Consider the following 17,047-nt stretch of genomic DNA (forward strand, 5'->3'; position numbering starts at 1 on the left):
CAGCCAACCCTTCTAATTATTATCTCACGATTGACCTTGGCTGGAAAATGAGGGTCCTTGGGGACTGAATACCCTGTGTATTGAAGCCTTCAGCTCAACTGTAGCACAGCCGATGCCCCTCCCCGCCCCCCCCAGGACGGGGTCCAGTTTTCATGGCCTGTTGGGTTGTATAGCCTTGGCAACGTTCATCAGTCTCGCGCACGAGCTATTTTGCTCGGTGAGTCGGTACCTTCCACAGAGGAACGTTGAGGGTGGGGGAGGGTAGAGGAAAAGGAAACAGCAGCCAAGACGCAGTGCAGATGGTAAACAACAACAAAATGCATTTGTATAGTGCCTTTAATGTTTTAAGGCGCTTCATTGGCGCGATTACCAAACGGAAATTTGACATCGAGCCACATATTAGGGCAGATAATCCAAGTCTTACTGTAAGAAAACAGGAAGGACCTGTTTCCCCTAGCAGAGAGGTCAATTACCAGGGGGCACAGATTTGAGATGATTGGTAGAAGGATTAGAGGGGACACGAGGAAAGACTTTATCACCCAGAGGGTGGTGGGTGTCTGGAATTCACTGCCAGGAACGGGAGTGGAGGCAGAAACCCTCAACTCATTTAAAAGGTACCTGGACCTGAAGTGCTGTAACCCGCAAGGCTGCAGACCAGGTGCTGGAAGGTGGGATTAGATTGGGCGGCTAGATGTTTTGGCCAGCGCAGACACGATGGGCTGAATGGCCTCCTTCTGTGCTGTAATTTTTCTATGGTTCTAAGAAAGTCTTAAAGGAGGAGGAGAGAAAGGTGGAGAGGTTTATGGAGGGAATTCCCAAGCTTAGGGCTCAGGCAGCCGAAGGCCGCCAATGGTGAAACACTTGAAATCAGGGATGCACGAGAGGCCAGAATTGGAGGAGGGTTGTAGGGCTGAAGGGGGTGAGGGGGGAGGGGGGATGGTTACAGCAACAGGGCTGGTGAGACCATGGACAGATTTGAGAAAAAAAGGATGAGAATTTTGAAATCGAGACACTGCTGCACTGGGAGGCAGTGTAGGTTAGTGAGCACAGAGGATGATGGGAGAACAGGACTTGATGCGAGTTAGGAGTTTAAGTTTATGGGAGGCCGTCCCTTTGTGTGCTGTGAACATCTGCTGTGCGAACCGGGGTGGGGGCTAGCGCCTTGCTCATTCTGAAATCCTTTCTCACAGGACAATGTCATTGAAGACCTGATGGTTGTGGATCCCAAATACCACCGGCACTTTGTGGCACGCAGAGGGCAGGTGCTACGGGAGATTGCGGAGGAGTACGGCGGCGTGACGGTCAGCTTCCCCCGCACAGGGGTGCAGAGCGACAGAGTGATGCTCAAAGGGGCAAAGGACTGTGTGGAGGCAGCTAAACGACGCATCCAGGAGATCATCGGAGACCTGGTAAGCAAATTGGAAAGAAAGACCAATTTTCCTTTCACACACTCGCCACTTCACAGCTACTGAATTATTTCGAGGTGTCGTCACTCTTGTTCTGCAGGCAAATGCAGCAGCCAGTTGGTGCACAGCAAGATCTCACAAACAGGGACCTCACACCGTGTTAATTGACGGTAAATACTGGCCAGGACATCAGTAGAACTCTCCTTTTCTTCCTCATATGGTGCCAGAGAATCCACTGTGTCCATCTGAACAGGTAGACAGAACATCAGTTTAACATCCGAAAGCTGGCACCACCCCTCCACCCCCCCCCCTCCCCCCGCCCCAACAGTGCAGCACTCCCTCGAGTACTGCACTGGGAGAGTCAACCTGGGTTATGTGCATGAGCCTCTGGAGTGGGACTTGAACCCATCACCTCCAAGACCCACAGGTGAGAGTGCGACAAACTGAGCCACTCTGGCTTGGCAGCATTGCACAACTAAGGGAGACGGGACTGAAATGTGGCAGTTAGTTGGATAGTGGAGTGAGGGTCTGAATACAACATGGGATTGCCGTTTCACTTTTCCGGCATGAACTCGATGGGCTGAATGGCCTGCTTCTCTGCCATTAGGACTTTTGAGTCCAGATTTTGTTCACCGTCCTTCCCCGGAAGGCATTGGTTCCTGCTACGGCCCGTCAGCTGTTTTGTGGCCTCTTCCAACAAACAGAAACTGAGAAACAGTGCAGACTGGGTTAGACAGATTAAAGTAACAGTTGGCACTGGGAATCATATCCATGACTCCTTGCATCAGGAGAGAAGAACGTTATGATTTGCCCTGCCAGGCAGCACAGTGAGAAACACCAAGGAGTGGATTAGGACATCCGCCCCAGAGAGATAACTGATACTGAAGACAGCTGAACTGAATGGAAAGGGAAATTCGCCCGACTCTGTCCCCCACCTCAGCTCACTTGCTGCTGAAACCCTCATCTATGCCTTTGTTACCTCTAGACTTGACAATTCCAATGCTCTCTCATCTTCCTCCCTCCATAAATTGAGGTCATCCAAAACTCTGCTGCCCGTGTCCTAACTCGCATCAAGTACCGCTTAACCATCACCCAATGGGCTCACTGACCTACACTGGCTCCCAGTAATGGCTCGATCTTAAAATTCTCATCCCTGTTTTCAAACCCCTCCATGGCCTCGCCCCTCCCTATCTCTGTAACCTCCTCTGGCCCCCAAAACCGTCCGAGATCTCTGCGCTCCTCCAATTCTGGCCTCTTGCGCATCCCCCCGATTCCCATCTCTCCACAATTGGCGACCGTGCCTTCAGCTGCATGGGGCTGAGCTGTGGAATTCCCTCCCTAAACCTCTCCGCCTCTCTCTCTCCCCCTTCCTTTATATGCTCCTTAAAGCCTACCTGTCCTAATATCTCCTTATGTGGCTTGGTGTCCAATTTTGTTTGATAACGCTCCTGTGAAGCACCTTGGGCCGTTTTATTATATTCAAGGCACTATATAAACACAAGTTGTTGTTGAGAACCAAGATGCACAGTAATGCTGCCTCTCCAGTGCACCATCAATGCAGTATCTTAACAGAAGGCTGATCTACTAGCAGCGCAAGTTAAAACCTACCCTTTTACTTTAAGGCATCGTCGCACTTTGAAGTCTTGGAATTTACAAGTAACCCTCTAAAATAGCTCCTCTTCATGATTTTTTTTAAACCTTTCTCTGTCTATGCCTTATAGGAAGCCCAAGTGACCCTGGAGTGTGTGATTGCACAACGGTTCCATCGAGCGGTCATGGGACTGAAGGGCTCCAAGGTGCAGCAGATCACCAGGGACTATGACGTGCAGATCAAATTCCCGGAACGGGATGAAAACCAAGGTAGGTTTCAGTGGGATTGAATTTCAGCCGGATTGAACAGCCGACTGTAGGCAGAAGAACCAGGGGGCCCGATGCTCGATTCCCATCTCAGAGTGTACGCTTGACCGCAGTGTTATCTTTTTCACCTTGAAGATATGCATTTAGCAGCCTGTGTGCAGAGGCGCTGGCCTGCAGTGTCTTTCCATATCATGACTATTGACCAGTTTTTGGTCCCTGTGATGTTGGTTTCCCTCTTCATGTTTTTTTTAAGGCGGGTTCCTTTGGCGTGTTTTACTCCAGATATTCAAGGGCGATTTGGGATGGGCAACAAATGCTGGCCTCACCATCAACGCCCACATCTTATGAAACGAAAAGAAAATTCGTAGAATCGTACAGCACAGAAGGAGGCCATTTGGCCCATCCTGCCCATGCTGGATATTTTTGACTTCTATTTCTCAAATGTTTGTAGGTGAGCCCTACATCATGTGGAGAGTGTCTCACCCGCCCGGTAGATGATCAGTTTGGAACGTACCCAGGGAGTGAACAGAGAACCCTGTTCGGTTTACTTTTGTTGGTTCCATCCTGTGCCCCTACACCTATTTGTCTTTGGAAAGTGCTAAAATAATACTATCAAACCTTGGCGTAGGCTTTAACAACAAGTTGCATTTATATAGCATCTTTAACATAGTAAGAACGTCTCAAGGTGCTTCACGGGAGCGATTATCAAACAGTGCCTCTGCGTGTAGGAGAATCCAAAACTAGAAGCCACAAATACAAGACAGTTACTAATAAATCCAATGGGGAAATAAGGAGCATTTATTTACTCAAGAGAGTGGTTAGAATGTGTAACTTGTTACCTCAGGAAGTGGTTGAGGCAAATAACTTTGAGGCTTTCAGAAGGGAACTAGATGAGTACATGAGAGAAAAGGGGATAGAAAGATATGCCGAAAGGCTGAGGTGAGACGGTTGGGACAGGAGGAGGCCCATGTGAAGCATAAACACCAGCATAGACTAGTTGGGCTGAATATTCTATGTAATTCTGTGTAAAATTTGACACTGAGCCACATAAGGAGATAATTAGGACGTGACCAAAAGCTTGGTGATAGAGACAGATTTTCAGGATTGTCTTAAAGGAAGAGAGAGAGAGAGGCGAAGAGGTTTAGGGAAGATAATTCCGCAGTCTAGGCAGCTGCCACACAAATTTATTAAACCATAAACGAATAAGTAAATAACTGCAGTCACACAATATATAGTTTTACAGGGGGGGACGTTGGGGGCTTGTTAAGTTCTGCCAACTGGCAGCTTAGCAGAATGTAAGAACGTTTACGTGCATAATAGTCTGACAGAGTGGCTCGATTCCGTATCTCTTGTCTGGCCTATCTCTCCTCAAAGGCTGAAGACGTGCAGAGAAATTTCCTCTGGTCGGCTTAAGGCACACACTGGAGTTTCCTCAGGTCCTCTCCTGATTGGCCAGCCTGGCATCGGCAGAAGATCGGAGCTAACTGTGGATACACCGCACAGATGGAGTTTCTTCCAACCCTCCAGGGGAACCCCTGAAGAAATTCTGGATGATCGCAACTGACTTGAGCGGGACGGGCTGATGAATATCTTCGAATAAAAGTGCCTGGGACCGAGCAGATTTAAGTAACAATATCAAGTGAATGACCAAATAGTCTGCTCTTGATGGCTTTGGATTGAAGAATAAATGTTGGCTGGGGGGAATGTTCCTTCTTCCGAAGAGTGATGTAGGATCCTTCGCAGCCATTTGAGCAGGCAGGGTGGGATTCTCCATTTAACGGACTCCTCCGACAGTGCAGCACTCTCCCTCGGTAAGGCATTGAAGTGTCACAGCTTGGACTGTGTGCTAAAGCCTCTGGAGTGGGGGCTTGAACCCACAGCCTTCTCACGTTTTGGTGTGTTTCCCTGTGTTGGAAACCTAATGGAGCTTTATGAAAAGCCCGTTTACTTACTCTCCATAAATAGCTTCTCACCAGGGGAATCAGCATTCCCTTGAGGTTGATTTTCCACTTGTTAATGAGGTGATCAGCCTCATTTAGACCATAGACGCAGATTTTGTGGCTTCAAGGTGGGGCCTGGTCCTCTAATTACAACACTCGGGGCCAGGTATCCAGAGTCTGATACAGTGCCTTTACTGTTGTAAACAGGCCCTGCCTCATAGGAAATAAAGGGACATCAAATGGCAGCAGTAGAGCTTGAAAGAGCAGGTTTTTGAGGAATAGTGGAGCAGCAAAGGGGACGAGGTTGAGGAAGGGAGACGCAACGAGATCTTTGAATGGCTCCGCCACGTACGGTGAAGGCGGTGGCAGGGAGCGCGCTGGCAGGCGGCCAGAGTTGGAAGGTGGGAGATTGGGCCGAAGGAGGTAGCCGAGGTCAGTTGTGGAGGCGAGGGGGCCATGGAGCACAGTGAGGGGAGGTAGAATTTTGGGAGGGGGTTGGGGACACAGGACAGGACAGACTGTGGGCGATGGAGGTTTGGTTAGGCTGGTTTCTCTCGCAAGGCAAAAGACGAGTCATTTCATACCCTCTTTGTGCAAAGCTAGGCTAGGAGAGTCAGGCCTGAGTTTAATTTTGTATTCTGGGCTCCTCGCATTCCTCTTCTGGGTCATTTTCTATCGCCCTCCAGTTGTTGGCATTTGAGAGGGTGCAAAAAAGATTTACGAGAGCAGTACCGTGGATGAGAGACTTCAGTTACATGGATAGACTGGAGAAACTGGGGCTGTTCTCCTTAGAGAAGGGAGGGTTGGGAGAAGATTTGATAGAGGTGTTCAAAATGAGAGTAGATAGGGTGAAACTGTTCCCATTGGTGAAAGGGGCGAGAACCAGAGGACACCGATTTAAGATGATTGGCTAAAAAAAACAATGGCGACAGGGGGAATAACTTTTTTGCACAGCGAGTGTTTAGGATCTGGAATGCTCGGCTTGAGAGTGTGGTGGAGGCAGATTCAGTCGTGGCTTTCAAAAGGGAATTGGATAATTATCTGAAGAAAATAAATTGCAGGGCTATGGGAAAAAGGGCGGGAAAGTGGGACTAAGTGAATTGCTGTTGCAGAGAGCCAACATGGACACGATGGGCCGAATGGCCTCCTGTGCTGTAACCATTGCATGGTTCCTCAGTGCATTCTTAACACAGAGAATGTCGGCAGGCTGTTTGGCCAGGAAGGGCATGCGTGCAGCCGGATTCGATTCTGTCCTTGCCCAACATACCCCACAGGGTTGTGATCCGTGTCTTTGTTTCCTCCAGGCTTGACTAGTCCAATTCTCTCCTGGTTGTCCTCCCATTTTCCACCCTCCATAAGCTGAAGATCATCCGAAACGCTGCTGCCCCTGTCCTAACTCGCACCAAGTCCTGTCATCCGTCATCCCACCGTGCTCGCTGGCCTCAATTCTCAGCCTTGCTTTCAAATCTCTCCTTGGCCTTTTCAACCCTCTCCCTATCTCTGTAATCTCCGCCAGCCCCACAGTCCTCCCAGATCTTTGTGCTGCTCCAACCCTGGCCTCTTGAGCATCCCCTATTTTGAACACTCCACCATTGGCGGCCGTGCCTTCAGCTGCCTGGAATTCTCAACCTGAACATCTCCCCCCCTCTCACTCCTCCTTTAAGACGCTGGTTAAAACCTACCTCGTTGACCAAGTTATTGGCCATCTGTCCTAATAGGTTCCTAAGTAGCTCGGTATCAAAATTTGTTTGAACACGTTCCTCGGAAGCACCTTGGGATGTTTTACTATATTAAAGGCACTGTTGTTGTTCAAGAGCAGAAACTCTGGCCGCTTTCTCCCAGTCCCTGGTCCAGAGGTATTGAGGCCACTGGTAGTGCTTACCACTGCCCAGACTGGGACCTCCTTGCCTGTGTGGCACAAAGCAAGATTCTCATCCACAGGTACATTACAAAGACCATGGAGTGATAGCCATTATCTCAAGGAGGCTGGAATACAAAGGAGTGAAAGTGATGGTTCATTTGTACCTTACTCCCATCTGGATTAACAGTGTTCAGTCCTGGGCCCCGCACCTCGGGAAGGATATATTGGCCTTGGATGGGGAGATTCACCAAATGATCCCAGGGGACGGAAAGTGTTAAATTAATAAATGTGGCTTGTATTCCCTGAAGATTGAAGAGTGATCAAATCGAGGTGTTTAAAGTATTAAAAGATTTGATGGGGTTGATAGAGAGAAACTATTTTCTCTTTGTGGGGCGGGGTAGCCAAGAACGAGGGGGCAGAACCGTAAAAATAGGGCTGGGGTGATGCCAGGAAGCACTTCTTCACACGAAGGGGAGTGGAAATCTGGAACGCTCTCCCCCTGAAGGCTGTGGATAGGTATTTGTTGGGTCAGGGTTTGGGATATAGAGCAAAGGCGGGTAAGTGGAGTTCAGGTTACGGATCAGCCATGATCTAATTGCATGGTGGTGCAGGCTTGAGGGGCTGAATGGCCTCCTGCTGTTGCTAATGAGCCGGTCTGGCTGCAGTCGCGAAGCGACGCGCAGCTTTCTATGCGTGACGTTGTGACACGTGCTGGGTTCTTGCCGTTGAGCAGGTCTGGATCTGCACCCTCAGGAAAATGGTGACTTGAATTCTGACCTCAGGGAGACCGAGCATGCTCCCAGGAAATGTGACGTCATCGTCATCTCGGGCCGGAAGGAGAAGTGTGAGGCGGCTCGCGAGGCACTGCTGGTAGGTCCCCCCTGCTTCTGCCCCTGTGCACAGCTTTACCTTATAGGGCTGTTTCTCAAGGCCGAGACACTGAGCATTTCACAGGTGCGATTGCCAGGGTCAAGAGGGGTTGAGGAGACTCAGATTAGTGTGCTCTGAGCCCCTTTAAGACTGTCCTGGGACTTCCCATTGGGCACTAAGACTGTCGTGTGCCAGCAGTTGGCACATGCTTGGCAGAGCAAGGAACGTGTGGGAGTGAGGCAGAATCACCAACACTGTGGAGAGAGCTTTACTCGGTATCTAACCTGTTTGTTTTTATCTTATCCCATTTTTCCTTTTTTTTTTGAGGGTTTTTTTTTAAGGCCGATGTCAGAAATGGAAAATGTACAGAGATGCAGTAAGAGGCACTGTTCTCAGGCTGGGGAATTGGCACATCGATAAGCCTGTATAGAGGGAGCTTTACTCTGTATCTAACCCCCGTGCTGTACCTGTCCTGGGAGTGTTTAATGGGACAGTGTAGAGGGAGCTTTACTCTGTATCTAACCCCGAACTGTACCTGTCCTGGGAGTGTTTGATGGGGACAGTGTAGAGGGAGCTTTACTCTGTATCTAACCCCGTGCTGTACCTGTCCTGGGAGTGTTTGATGGGGACAGTGTAGAGGGAGCTTTACTCTGTATCTAACCCCCGTGCTGTACCTGCCCTGGGAGTGTTTGATGGGGACAGTGTAGAGGGAGCTTTACTCTGTATCTAACCCCGAGCTGTACTTGCCCTGGGAGTGTTTGATGGGGACAGTGTAGAGGGAGCTTTACTCTGTATCTAACCCCGAGCTGGACCTGCCCTGGGAGTGTTTGATGGGGACAGTGTAGAGGGAGCTTTACTCTGTATCTAACCCCCATTTTTTTTTTTTAAATAACTTTATTAAAACCAGATAAATAAACAAAAAAAAAAACTCAAATTAAAATGCCATTCTCGGCGTCGACGATGCACTCCAGTCCCTGCGGTGCCCACCGGTCGCGGAAGGCCTCAAGCGTACCGGCGGACACCGCATGCTCCTTTTCCAGGGACACCCGGGCGCGAACGTAACCGCGGAAGAGGGGCAGGCAATCGGGGAGGACGGAACCCCCCGACGGCCCGCAACCTGGACCTGTGAATTGCCACCTTGGCCAGGCCCAGGAGCAGACCGACGAGGAGATCCTCCTCCCGGCCCGAGCCCCTCCGCACCGGGTGCCCAAAGATCAGGAGCGTGGGACTGAAGTGCAGCCAGAATTTGAGGAGCAGCCCCTTCAGATACTCAAATAGGGGCTGCAACCTCGCACATAACCCCCATGCTGTACCTGTCCTGGGAGTGTTTGATGGGGGACAGTGTAGAGGGAGCTTTACTCTGTATCTAACCCCGTGCTGTACCTGTCCTGGGAGTGTTTGATGGGGACAGTGTAGAGGGAGCTTTACTCTGTATCTAACCCCCATGCTGTACCTGTCCTGTGAGTGTTTTATGTTTGAAAATTAAAGTGTTCCATTTTCCAGTTCTGGGGTTCCTCATCTGCTGAACGTCAAATTGGTAAAAGAGACTGACTGTTATTTGAGCAAAAGCCTGTTGTACAGACAAAGTCTGACACAGTTCCTGTAATTGCCCAGGCCCTGGTCCCAGTTACTGTGGATGTGGAAGTTCCATTTGACCTGCATCGATACATCATTGGGCAAAAAGGCAGTGGCATTCGTAAAATGATGGAGGAGTATGAGGTAAGCATGGACCAGTTGGGCCGAATGGCCTGTTTCTGTGCTGTAAATTCTACATCGCTGTACATAATCAGATTTTATCACAGTTGTAAGCTATCATAACTGTAATAATTTACCTCACAACGTCTCTTAACAGATCATTCAAATGGGAAATCGGAAATACTTAACTTGTCCGTCAGACGTAGGTTCAAACTGGTGAAAGGAAAATTTTGGTCTGATTTCAAGGAGTTTGCTTTGCACAGAGAGTGATCAATACATGGAATAAAGAATGACTTGTATTATATAACGCCTTTTAAGACCTCAGGAAAGCCAAAGCACTTTACAGCCAATGAAGTACATTTTGAAGTGTAGTCACTGTTCGAATGTAGGAAGCATGGCAGCCAATTTGTGCAGAGCAAGATCCCACAAGCAGCAACATAATGACTGGATAATCTAGTTTTATTAATATTGCTCGAGTGATCAACATTGACCCTGGAAACCAGGGAGAACTCCCCTGCTCTTCCTTGAAGTAGTGCCTTGGGATCTTTTACGTCCACCTGGGAGGGCAGACGGGGCCTCGATTTAGCCTCTCATCCGAAAGATGGCACCTCTGACCTTGCAGGATTCCCCAAGGCCTGTCCTGAGCGTGTCAGTCTGGATTACTGGTTTAAATCTCTGGAGTTGAACTCGTGATCTCTGACTCAGAGGTGACAGAATACTCCCAACTGAGGCACAGCTGGCATCCGATGATGAAGCACAGTGGTGATGAACAATCTGCGTGATCTCATACAGGGCCCGATAGATTGCTAGGTTACGGTTCGTAGAGAGGTCTGCACTGTACTGAATCCAGGCCTCTTCAGCTGCTGACTACAGTCTCAGCAGCACCACCACCAGCTGCCACTTCGTCCTACTGCAGCCATTTTCGCCAGTGATTTGGACCCTGCTGAGAACTGGAATCGGGCGGATTGCTGGCAGAGCCGCACAACGGGACCTTTAAAGACAGGGAAAGGCCATTCGGCCCACATTCCATGTTCGCAATCCCTTCTCCCTCCAGCAACGTGTCCTGTTGAACCTACTAGACTGCCACAGTGCGTTCCTTGGTGTTCACAGGAACACTCAGCTTTGGGGGTGAAGGCTCCAGCCTTCTGTGTCTGGATAGAGTTCCTCAGATCAAAGAATGTCAGGTGGTTGTAAAAGATCCCCTGGCATTATTTCAAAGAAGAGCAGGGGGGTGGTTTCTTGTGCCAATATTTATCCCTCAACCAACATCACTAACTGTAAATGATCTGGGCACTGCTGTTTGTGGGAGCTTGCTGTGTGAAAATTGGCATGTTTCCCCACATTACAACAGTGACTGCACTTCAAAAGTACTTCATTGGCTGTAAAGCATTTTGGGTCATCCCGAGGTCGTGAAAGACGCTATAGAAATGCAAGCATTTCTTTTCTTTAAGAATCTTATCGCACTGGGCAAATATTAGGACTTGGTTGCTTAACACGGTATATTGCCACAGGGGATGAGAGTTTAGACAGCAATCCTGCTTTCCCAGAAAGTGGGGCGTGTGGAGCTTTCATCAGTGTGTGCACGGGGTAGAGAACTAGCAGTGTCCGATCTGTGCTCCCGCTGGTTGGGGTTCCTCCACTTTGCCGCAGCATCACTGAGCTTACCCTGTGGAGTGTTCCCAGGATCATAGAGGGGTATGGTGCGTGACCATGAAACTGTCAGATTGTCATTAAAAACCCTCCGAAGTGGTCTCACAAGCCCCTCAGTTGTATCAGAGGGCAACTAGAAAATAGGTAATAAATGCTAGTGGTGCCCATATCCCAAGAATGAATCCGGACAACAACTTTCATTTATATAGCACCTTTAACATCGTAAAACATCCCGAGGCACTTCACAGGAGCCTTATCCAATAAAATGTGACACATAAGGAGATATTAGGACAGGCGGTCGAAGGTGTAGGTTTTCAGGAGAGTCTTAAAGGAGGAGAGAGAGAGGCGGAGAGGTTTTAGGGAGGGAATTCCAGAGTTTAGGGCCCAGGCAGCTAAAGGCACAGCCGCCAGTGGTGGAGCGATGGAAAATCGGGGGATGTGCAAGAGGAGTGCAGAGATCTGAGAGGGCTGGAGGTCACAGAGATAGGGAGGGGCAAGGCCATGGAGGGAGTTGAACACGATGAGGAGGATTTTAAACTCGAGACTTTGCCAGACCACCACCCTGGAAGATTACAAATCGCCCAAACTAATATGGCAACCACCAAACTTCCAGGGAGGGTTAGGCGTGGGTCACTGCTGCCCCAAATTTATACTCACTTCATCAATTCCACCAACCACCCCCACCCTGCCAAATCATCCCAATATCTCTCCCTTAGCATCATGAGCAATATTGGAATTTTGTTCCCTCCAGATCATTGCACAGTATCCTGCATCGTTGTAACTCTCTCTCTCTCTCTCTCTCTCTCCTCTCGTTCGTTTCAGGTAAATATCGCGGTGCCCCCTCCAGAGCAGCAATCGGACGTTATCAAAATCACCGGCTTAACAGCGAACCTGGAGCGAGCACGGACCGGTATCCTCGAGCGGGTCAGAGAGCTGCAGGCGGAACAAGAGGACAGGGTGCGTTTCCCTCGCCCCGGGCACCGGGCGTGGACGGGTACACATGGCGAGGGTGGGCACGGGGTTAACTGGGTCCAGGGCAGAAATCCGAGAGACGGTGCTACTCGCCTTTCAGTGGTGTAAGTGGGGGAGGTGTCATTTTCAAATATAGAACTGGACAGCACAGAAACAGGCCATTCGCCTGGTGTCTGATATCCACACGGGCCACCTCCCAACCCTCTTCATTTAACCCCATCAACATAATAACAACTTGCATTTACATAGCATGTTTAACATAGTAAAACGTGCCAAGATGCTTCACAGGACATGATTGACACCGAGCCCCAGAGGTATTAGGCCAAGTGATCAAAATCTCAGTCAAAGAGTGTAAAGGGAGAGAGGTACAGGTTCCACATTCTCCCCACTCTTTGGGTAAAGAAGTTTCTCCTGAATTCCCTATCGGATGTATTAGTGACTGTCTTTATACTGATAGCCCCCAGTACTGGTCTCCTCCTCAAATGGATACATCTTCTCTACATTTACCTCCATCAGGTCACCCCTCAGCCTTCTCTAGGGTCACTTTTTGCAAGGCCGGCTTGCTAAATTCGAACACTGTATGTTTCTTGTTGCCGCAGTACAGAAAAGGATATTGAACCCACTGAAAAGGCACAGAAGAGAGCAGCCAGAATGATTGAGGGGTTGGAGAGGTTGGATTGTCAAGGAGCGATTATTTAAATCGGGCATGTCCTTAATGGAAAAGGGAGGGCTTGAGAGGTGATATGGCTGTTGATATTAAGATTCTACAGGGAACCAGATAATGTCAGCTATGATGAGCTGTTTCACCCTGCCCAGAACGGTAGGACATGGCCTGCTTTCGAAGGGGGCATAAACTCAAAATTAATCAGCAGAAGCAATATTTCAGTGAGCGAGTGGTCAATGGTACGGAGCAGCTTTCCCAATGAGATGGTGGAAGCTTCATTCATTCAAATTTAAATGACATCGATTTCTCTCGGAAAGTAAAATTTGGGATGCAAGTCAGTAATGGTGTGGCATCTCCTGTAGGCTTTACGGGGCTTCAAGCTGGCTCTGTCGGTCGATCCCAAGTACCATCCAAAGATCATTGGAAGGAAAGGAGCTGTCATTTCACAGATTCGGAAGGACCACGATGTGAATGTTCAGTTCCCCGATAAAGGCGATGAAAACCAGGTAATCCTCACCTCGTACTGGTAAGGCTTCCTCTTGCTGCATGAATGTCTATCTCTAATGATTTTGCCTCTGTCACTCTACAGATGTAACCTTTTAATGAACAGTCCATACAAAATCCTCGAGTTGACAATGCAAATGTAAATGCTCTCATTGCGTTGAAATGCGCAGGTTAGGCTTGAAGAGTTAATACCTGCTATTCTTTGTTCCTCCACAAGCAGTGGTTAGTGTTAAAAGCAGTATAACCACACACCCCCTCGGCTCCAGTTATTCCAAAGGCACTGCAGTTCACAGAATGATAGGTCAGACTGCTTTTGGACTCGTTTCCTGGTCTCACTCTTGCTTTTACCTGGGTTGAAATTAAAAATCTTGGCAGTGTTGTCCAAAGCAAGGGATGATGGGCGAGCCTTACGGCTTATACTCAGATGTTGGCGTGTACACTGGACTTTACGGTAACTGTGTCCCCAGCTGCCCCTTGTGTTTCCTTGGGGGGGAGGGGGGGGGGGGCGGTGGGGAGGGGGTCCACCTTGTCTGACCCATGCGTGTTTGCTGCCCCTGCAGGATATGATCACCATCACGGGCTATGAGAGGAATGCCGAATCCGCTAAGGACGCCATAATGAAGATAGTTGCCGACTTGGAGGAGATGGTCAGCGAGGACATCAATCTGGACCATCGGGTTCACGCCCGCATCATCGGGGGCCGGGGGAAGGCCATCCGCAAGATCATGGAAGAGTTCAAGGTGAAGGCGCCACTCCGTGTACTGTGAGGGTTATCTTGCTCGAGATTGCTGGTGGTTTTAAGCCTGTGTCTCAGTGGGGTAGCCCTCTCTCTCTCTCCTCTGAACCAGAAGGTTGTGGATTCAAGTCCCACTCCAGAGACTTAAGCACATAATCCAGGCTGACACTCCCAGTGCACGGAGGAGCGCTGCACTGTTAGAGGTTCCGTCTTTTGGATGAGACGTTAAACCGAGGCCCCTTCTGTCCTCTCAGGTGGGTGTAAAAGAACCCGCGGCCACTATTTTGAAAAGCAGTGGAGTTCTGCCTGATGTCCTGGACCGCTATTTATCCCTCAACCAATGTCACTAAAAGAACAGATTGACCCGGTCATTGTCACCTTGCTGTTTGTGGGATCTTGCTGCGCACAACTAATGCGAAGGTTGCGAGTTCAAACACCACTCTGGAGCCATGAGTGCAAAATCCAGGCTGGCACTCCCAGCGCAGTTACTGAGGGAACGTTGCACTGTTCGAGGTGCCGTCTTTCGGATGCGACGTTCAGCCGAGACCCCGCCTGCTCTCTCAGATGGTGGTAAAAGGCAGCTTCTATTTTGAAGAAGAGCAGGGGTGTTCTGCCCAGTGTCCTGGACAACATTCATCCCTCAGTCAGCATGTCTGAGGTGGGGAGTGTGTACTTACTGTGGGGGAGGGGAAACAGCCTCTCAGGATCGACCCTGTCAAATCCCTTAGGAATGTTAGACGTTTCAATGAGATCACCTCTTATTCTTCTAAACTCCAGAGAATATCGGCCCATTCCACTCAATGTCTCCTCATTGGACAATCCCCTCATCCCAGGAATCAGTCTAGTAAATCTTCGTTGCACTCCCTCTAACGCGAGCATGTCATTCCTTAGCTATTCCCAAACAATATACATTTCTAAGATCGGGCATTTTTTAAAACACTGTCCCTTTAGCCAGAGAGCCTCCACAGATCTTCTTGGTGACAGGGACGTCACTGTTGGGCGGCAAACTGGAGTGATACAGAATGGCTCCATTCATCGTCTAGGCCCGACCAGGTTTAAAGATGCTTCTTAAACTGTCAGGGGATTTATTTTCTTTGCAGTGCGCAATGTGGGGAAAGTACTTTGAACTGAAATGTATTGAACCCATGACCTTCTGACTCGGAGGCGCGAGCGTTACCCGCGGCTGGATGCTTCCTTTGTAACGCGCATGTCCGTGTCCCGTTCTGTTGCAGGTCGACATTCGGTTCCCACCGCCAGGCTCCGACGACCCAAACCGTGTCACGGTAACGGGGCTCCCCGAGCACGTCGACAATGCCATTGATCATCTCCTCAACCTGGAGGAAGAATACGTAAGTCCTCACGCCCTGGCTGCAGCTTCCTGTGCGTGAGGTTGTCCTCATGAAACAAAGGGCCAAGGAACAGGACAGCGCCAAGAGAGAGAGAGAGGACGGGAGGGTGTGTCCCTCTATACGGGGACAGTAACATAGTGGTTATGTCACTGGACTAGTAACCTAGAGGCCTGGACAAATGATCCCAAGATATAAGTTCAAGTCCCACCACAGCAGCTGGAGAATTTAAATTCAATTAATTAATAATTCTGGTAAAAGCTAGTGTTAGTATTGGTGGTCATGGAATTGTAAAAATGTACCTGCTTCGCTACTGTCCTTAAAAGTTGGCAATCTGCTGTCCTTATCAGGTCTGGCCTCGATGTGACTGCAGGCTGGTTATTAACTACCCTCTGAAATAGCCGAGCAAGTTGTTAAGAAGGTGGCTTCTCACTACTGTCTCAAGGGCAGTTGGGGGTGGCCAATAAATGCTTGCTTTTTTCTCACATTCTGTGAATGAATAGAAATGATATCCACACATACATTGGACAGTGATCAGGAGCAGGATCCCAGGCTGATTTCTTCTCCGCACTCCTCAACATAGGGGTGCCGCGTTTTTACAAGCCTCGTGGTTTAAACGCAGGCAGAAAACAACAACGTTTCCTCTACAAGGCAGCAGAAAACAGACTGAAACGGTGTCCAGAAGTTTTTTTTCTTTCCCCCCACTCCATATAAGATGGTCGCAAATGAATCCAATAAGGAACTGAGGAGAAACGTCTTCACCCAGAGAGTGGTGAGAATGTGGAACTCACTACCACAGGGAGCGGTTGAGGTGAATTAGTGTTGATACATTGAAGGAGAAACACATGAGGGAGAAAGGAATAGAAGGGTAGGTTGATGGGGTGAGATGAATCCCTTGAGCCTGTTTCATAAGAACAGGAGGAGACCACCAGCACCAGCAGCTTTTTGGGAGAGAGAGTGTTTCCCTGTTTCCTACGTTCCAACAGTGACTACATACTATAAGTAATTCATTGGCTGTAAAAAGCTTTGGGATGTCCCCAGATGATGAAAGGCCCTATAGAAACGTCCTTCTCTCTCTCTCTCTCTCTCTCTTCCTTTCTCCGCCCCTCTTTTGCATTCCCTTCTTTCGTATTTCTATCCTCAGTGTTTCTAAACATGATTTCTTTCTGGCTCCCCGGCCTCGACGCGCAGATGATGGCGATTGTGGAGTCGGAGACGATGGCGGCGTACATGAAGCCGCCCTCGCGGGTGGAGGAAGAGCCCCGCGGCTCGACGAAAGGCTTTGTCGTGAGAGACGCTCCGTGGAACGCCCCCGGTAACAAGGTGAGCGCGCGGAGCGGGAACAGAGCGAGCTGGGAACGTTTCAGGTGGGGCCCCGAATCCGAGCGGAGTACGTTGATCCTGGAGGTACAGCAGATTAAAGGGGCGATTTAATCGGGGTCGAAAGGGTTAAATTATGAAAACCATTGCATAAACGAGGCTTGTATCCCGTCAAGTGTAGAAGATTAAGGGCTGATCTAATCGAGGTGTTTTAAGATGATTAAAG

General features: G+C 49.3%; 1 protein-coding gene across 1 annotated transcript in view; it reads left to right on the forward strand.

The window, feature by feature from the left end:
* LOC137357372 (vigilin-like) overlaps positions 1 to 17,047 on the forward strand; it is a 91,404-nt gene that overhangs the window by 68,816 nt on the left and 5,541 nt on the right. The window contains exons 19-27 of the mRNA XM_068023655.1: positions 1,191 to 1,409; positions 3,128 to 3,266; positions 7,798 to 7,934; positions 9,549 to 9,653; positions 12,102 to 12,236; positions 13,278 to 13,421; positions 13,980 to 14,159; positions 15,388 to 15,504; positions 16,693 to 16,824. Coding sequence (XP_067879756.1) covers positions 1,191 to 1,409; positions 3,128 to 3,266; positions 7,798 to 7,934; positions 9,549 to 9,653; positions 12,102 to 12,236; positions 13,278 to 13,421; positions 13,980 to 14,159; positions 15,388 to 15,504; positions 16,693 to 16,824 — 1,308 coding nt within the window. The remainder of the gene's footprint in view (positions 1 to 1,190; positions 1,410 to 3,127; positions 3,267 to 7,797; positions 7,935 to 9,548; positions 9,654 to 12,101; positions 12,237 to 13,277; positions 13,422 to 13,979; positions 14,160 to 15,387; positions 15,505 to 16,692; positions 16,825 to 17,047) is intronic.

This window comes from Heterodontus francisci, chromosome 48 (genome assembly GCF_036365525.1).
Source record: "Heterodontus francisci isolate sHetFra1 chromosome 48, sHetFra1.hap1, whole genome shotgun sequence".
NCBI classification, from domain to species: domain Eukaryota; kingdom Metazoa; phylum Chordata; class Chondrichthyes; order Heterodontiformes; family Heterodontidae; genus Heterodontus; species Heterodontus francisci.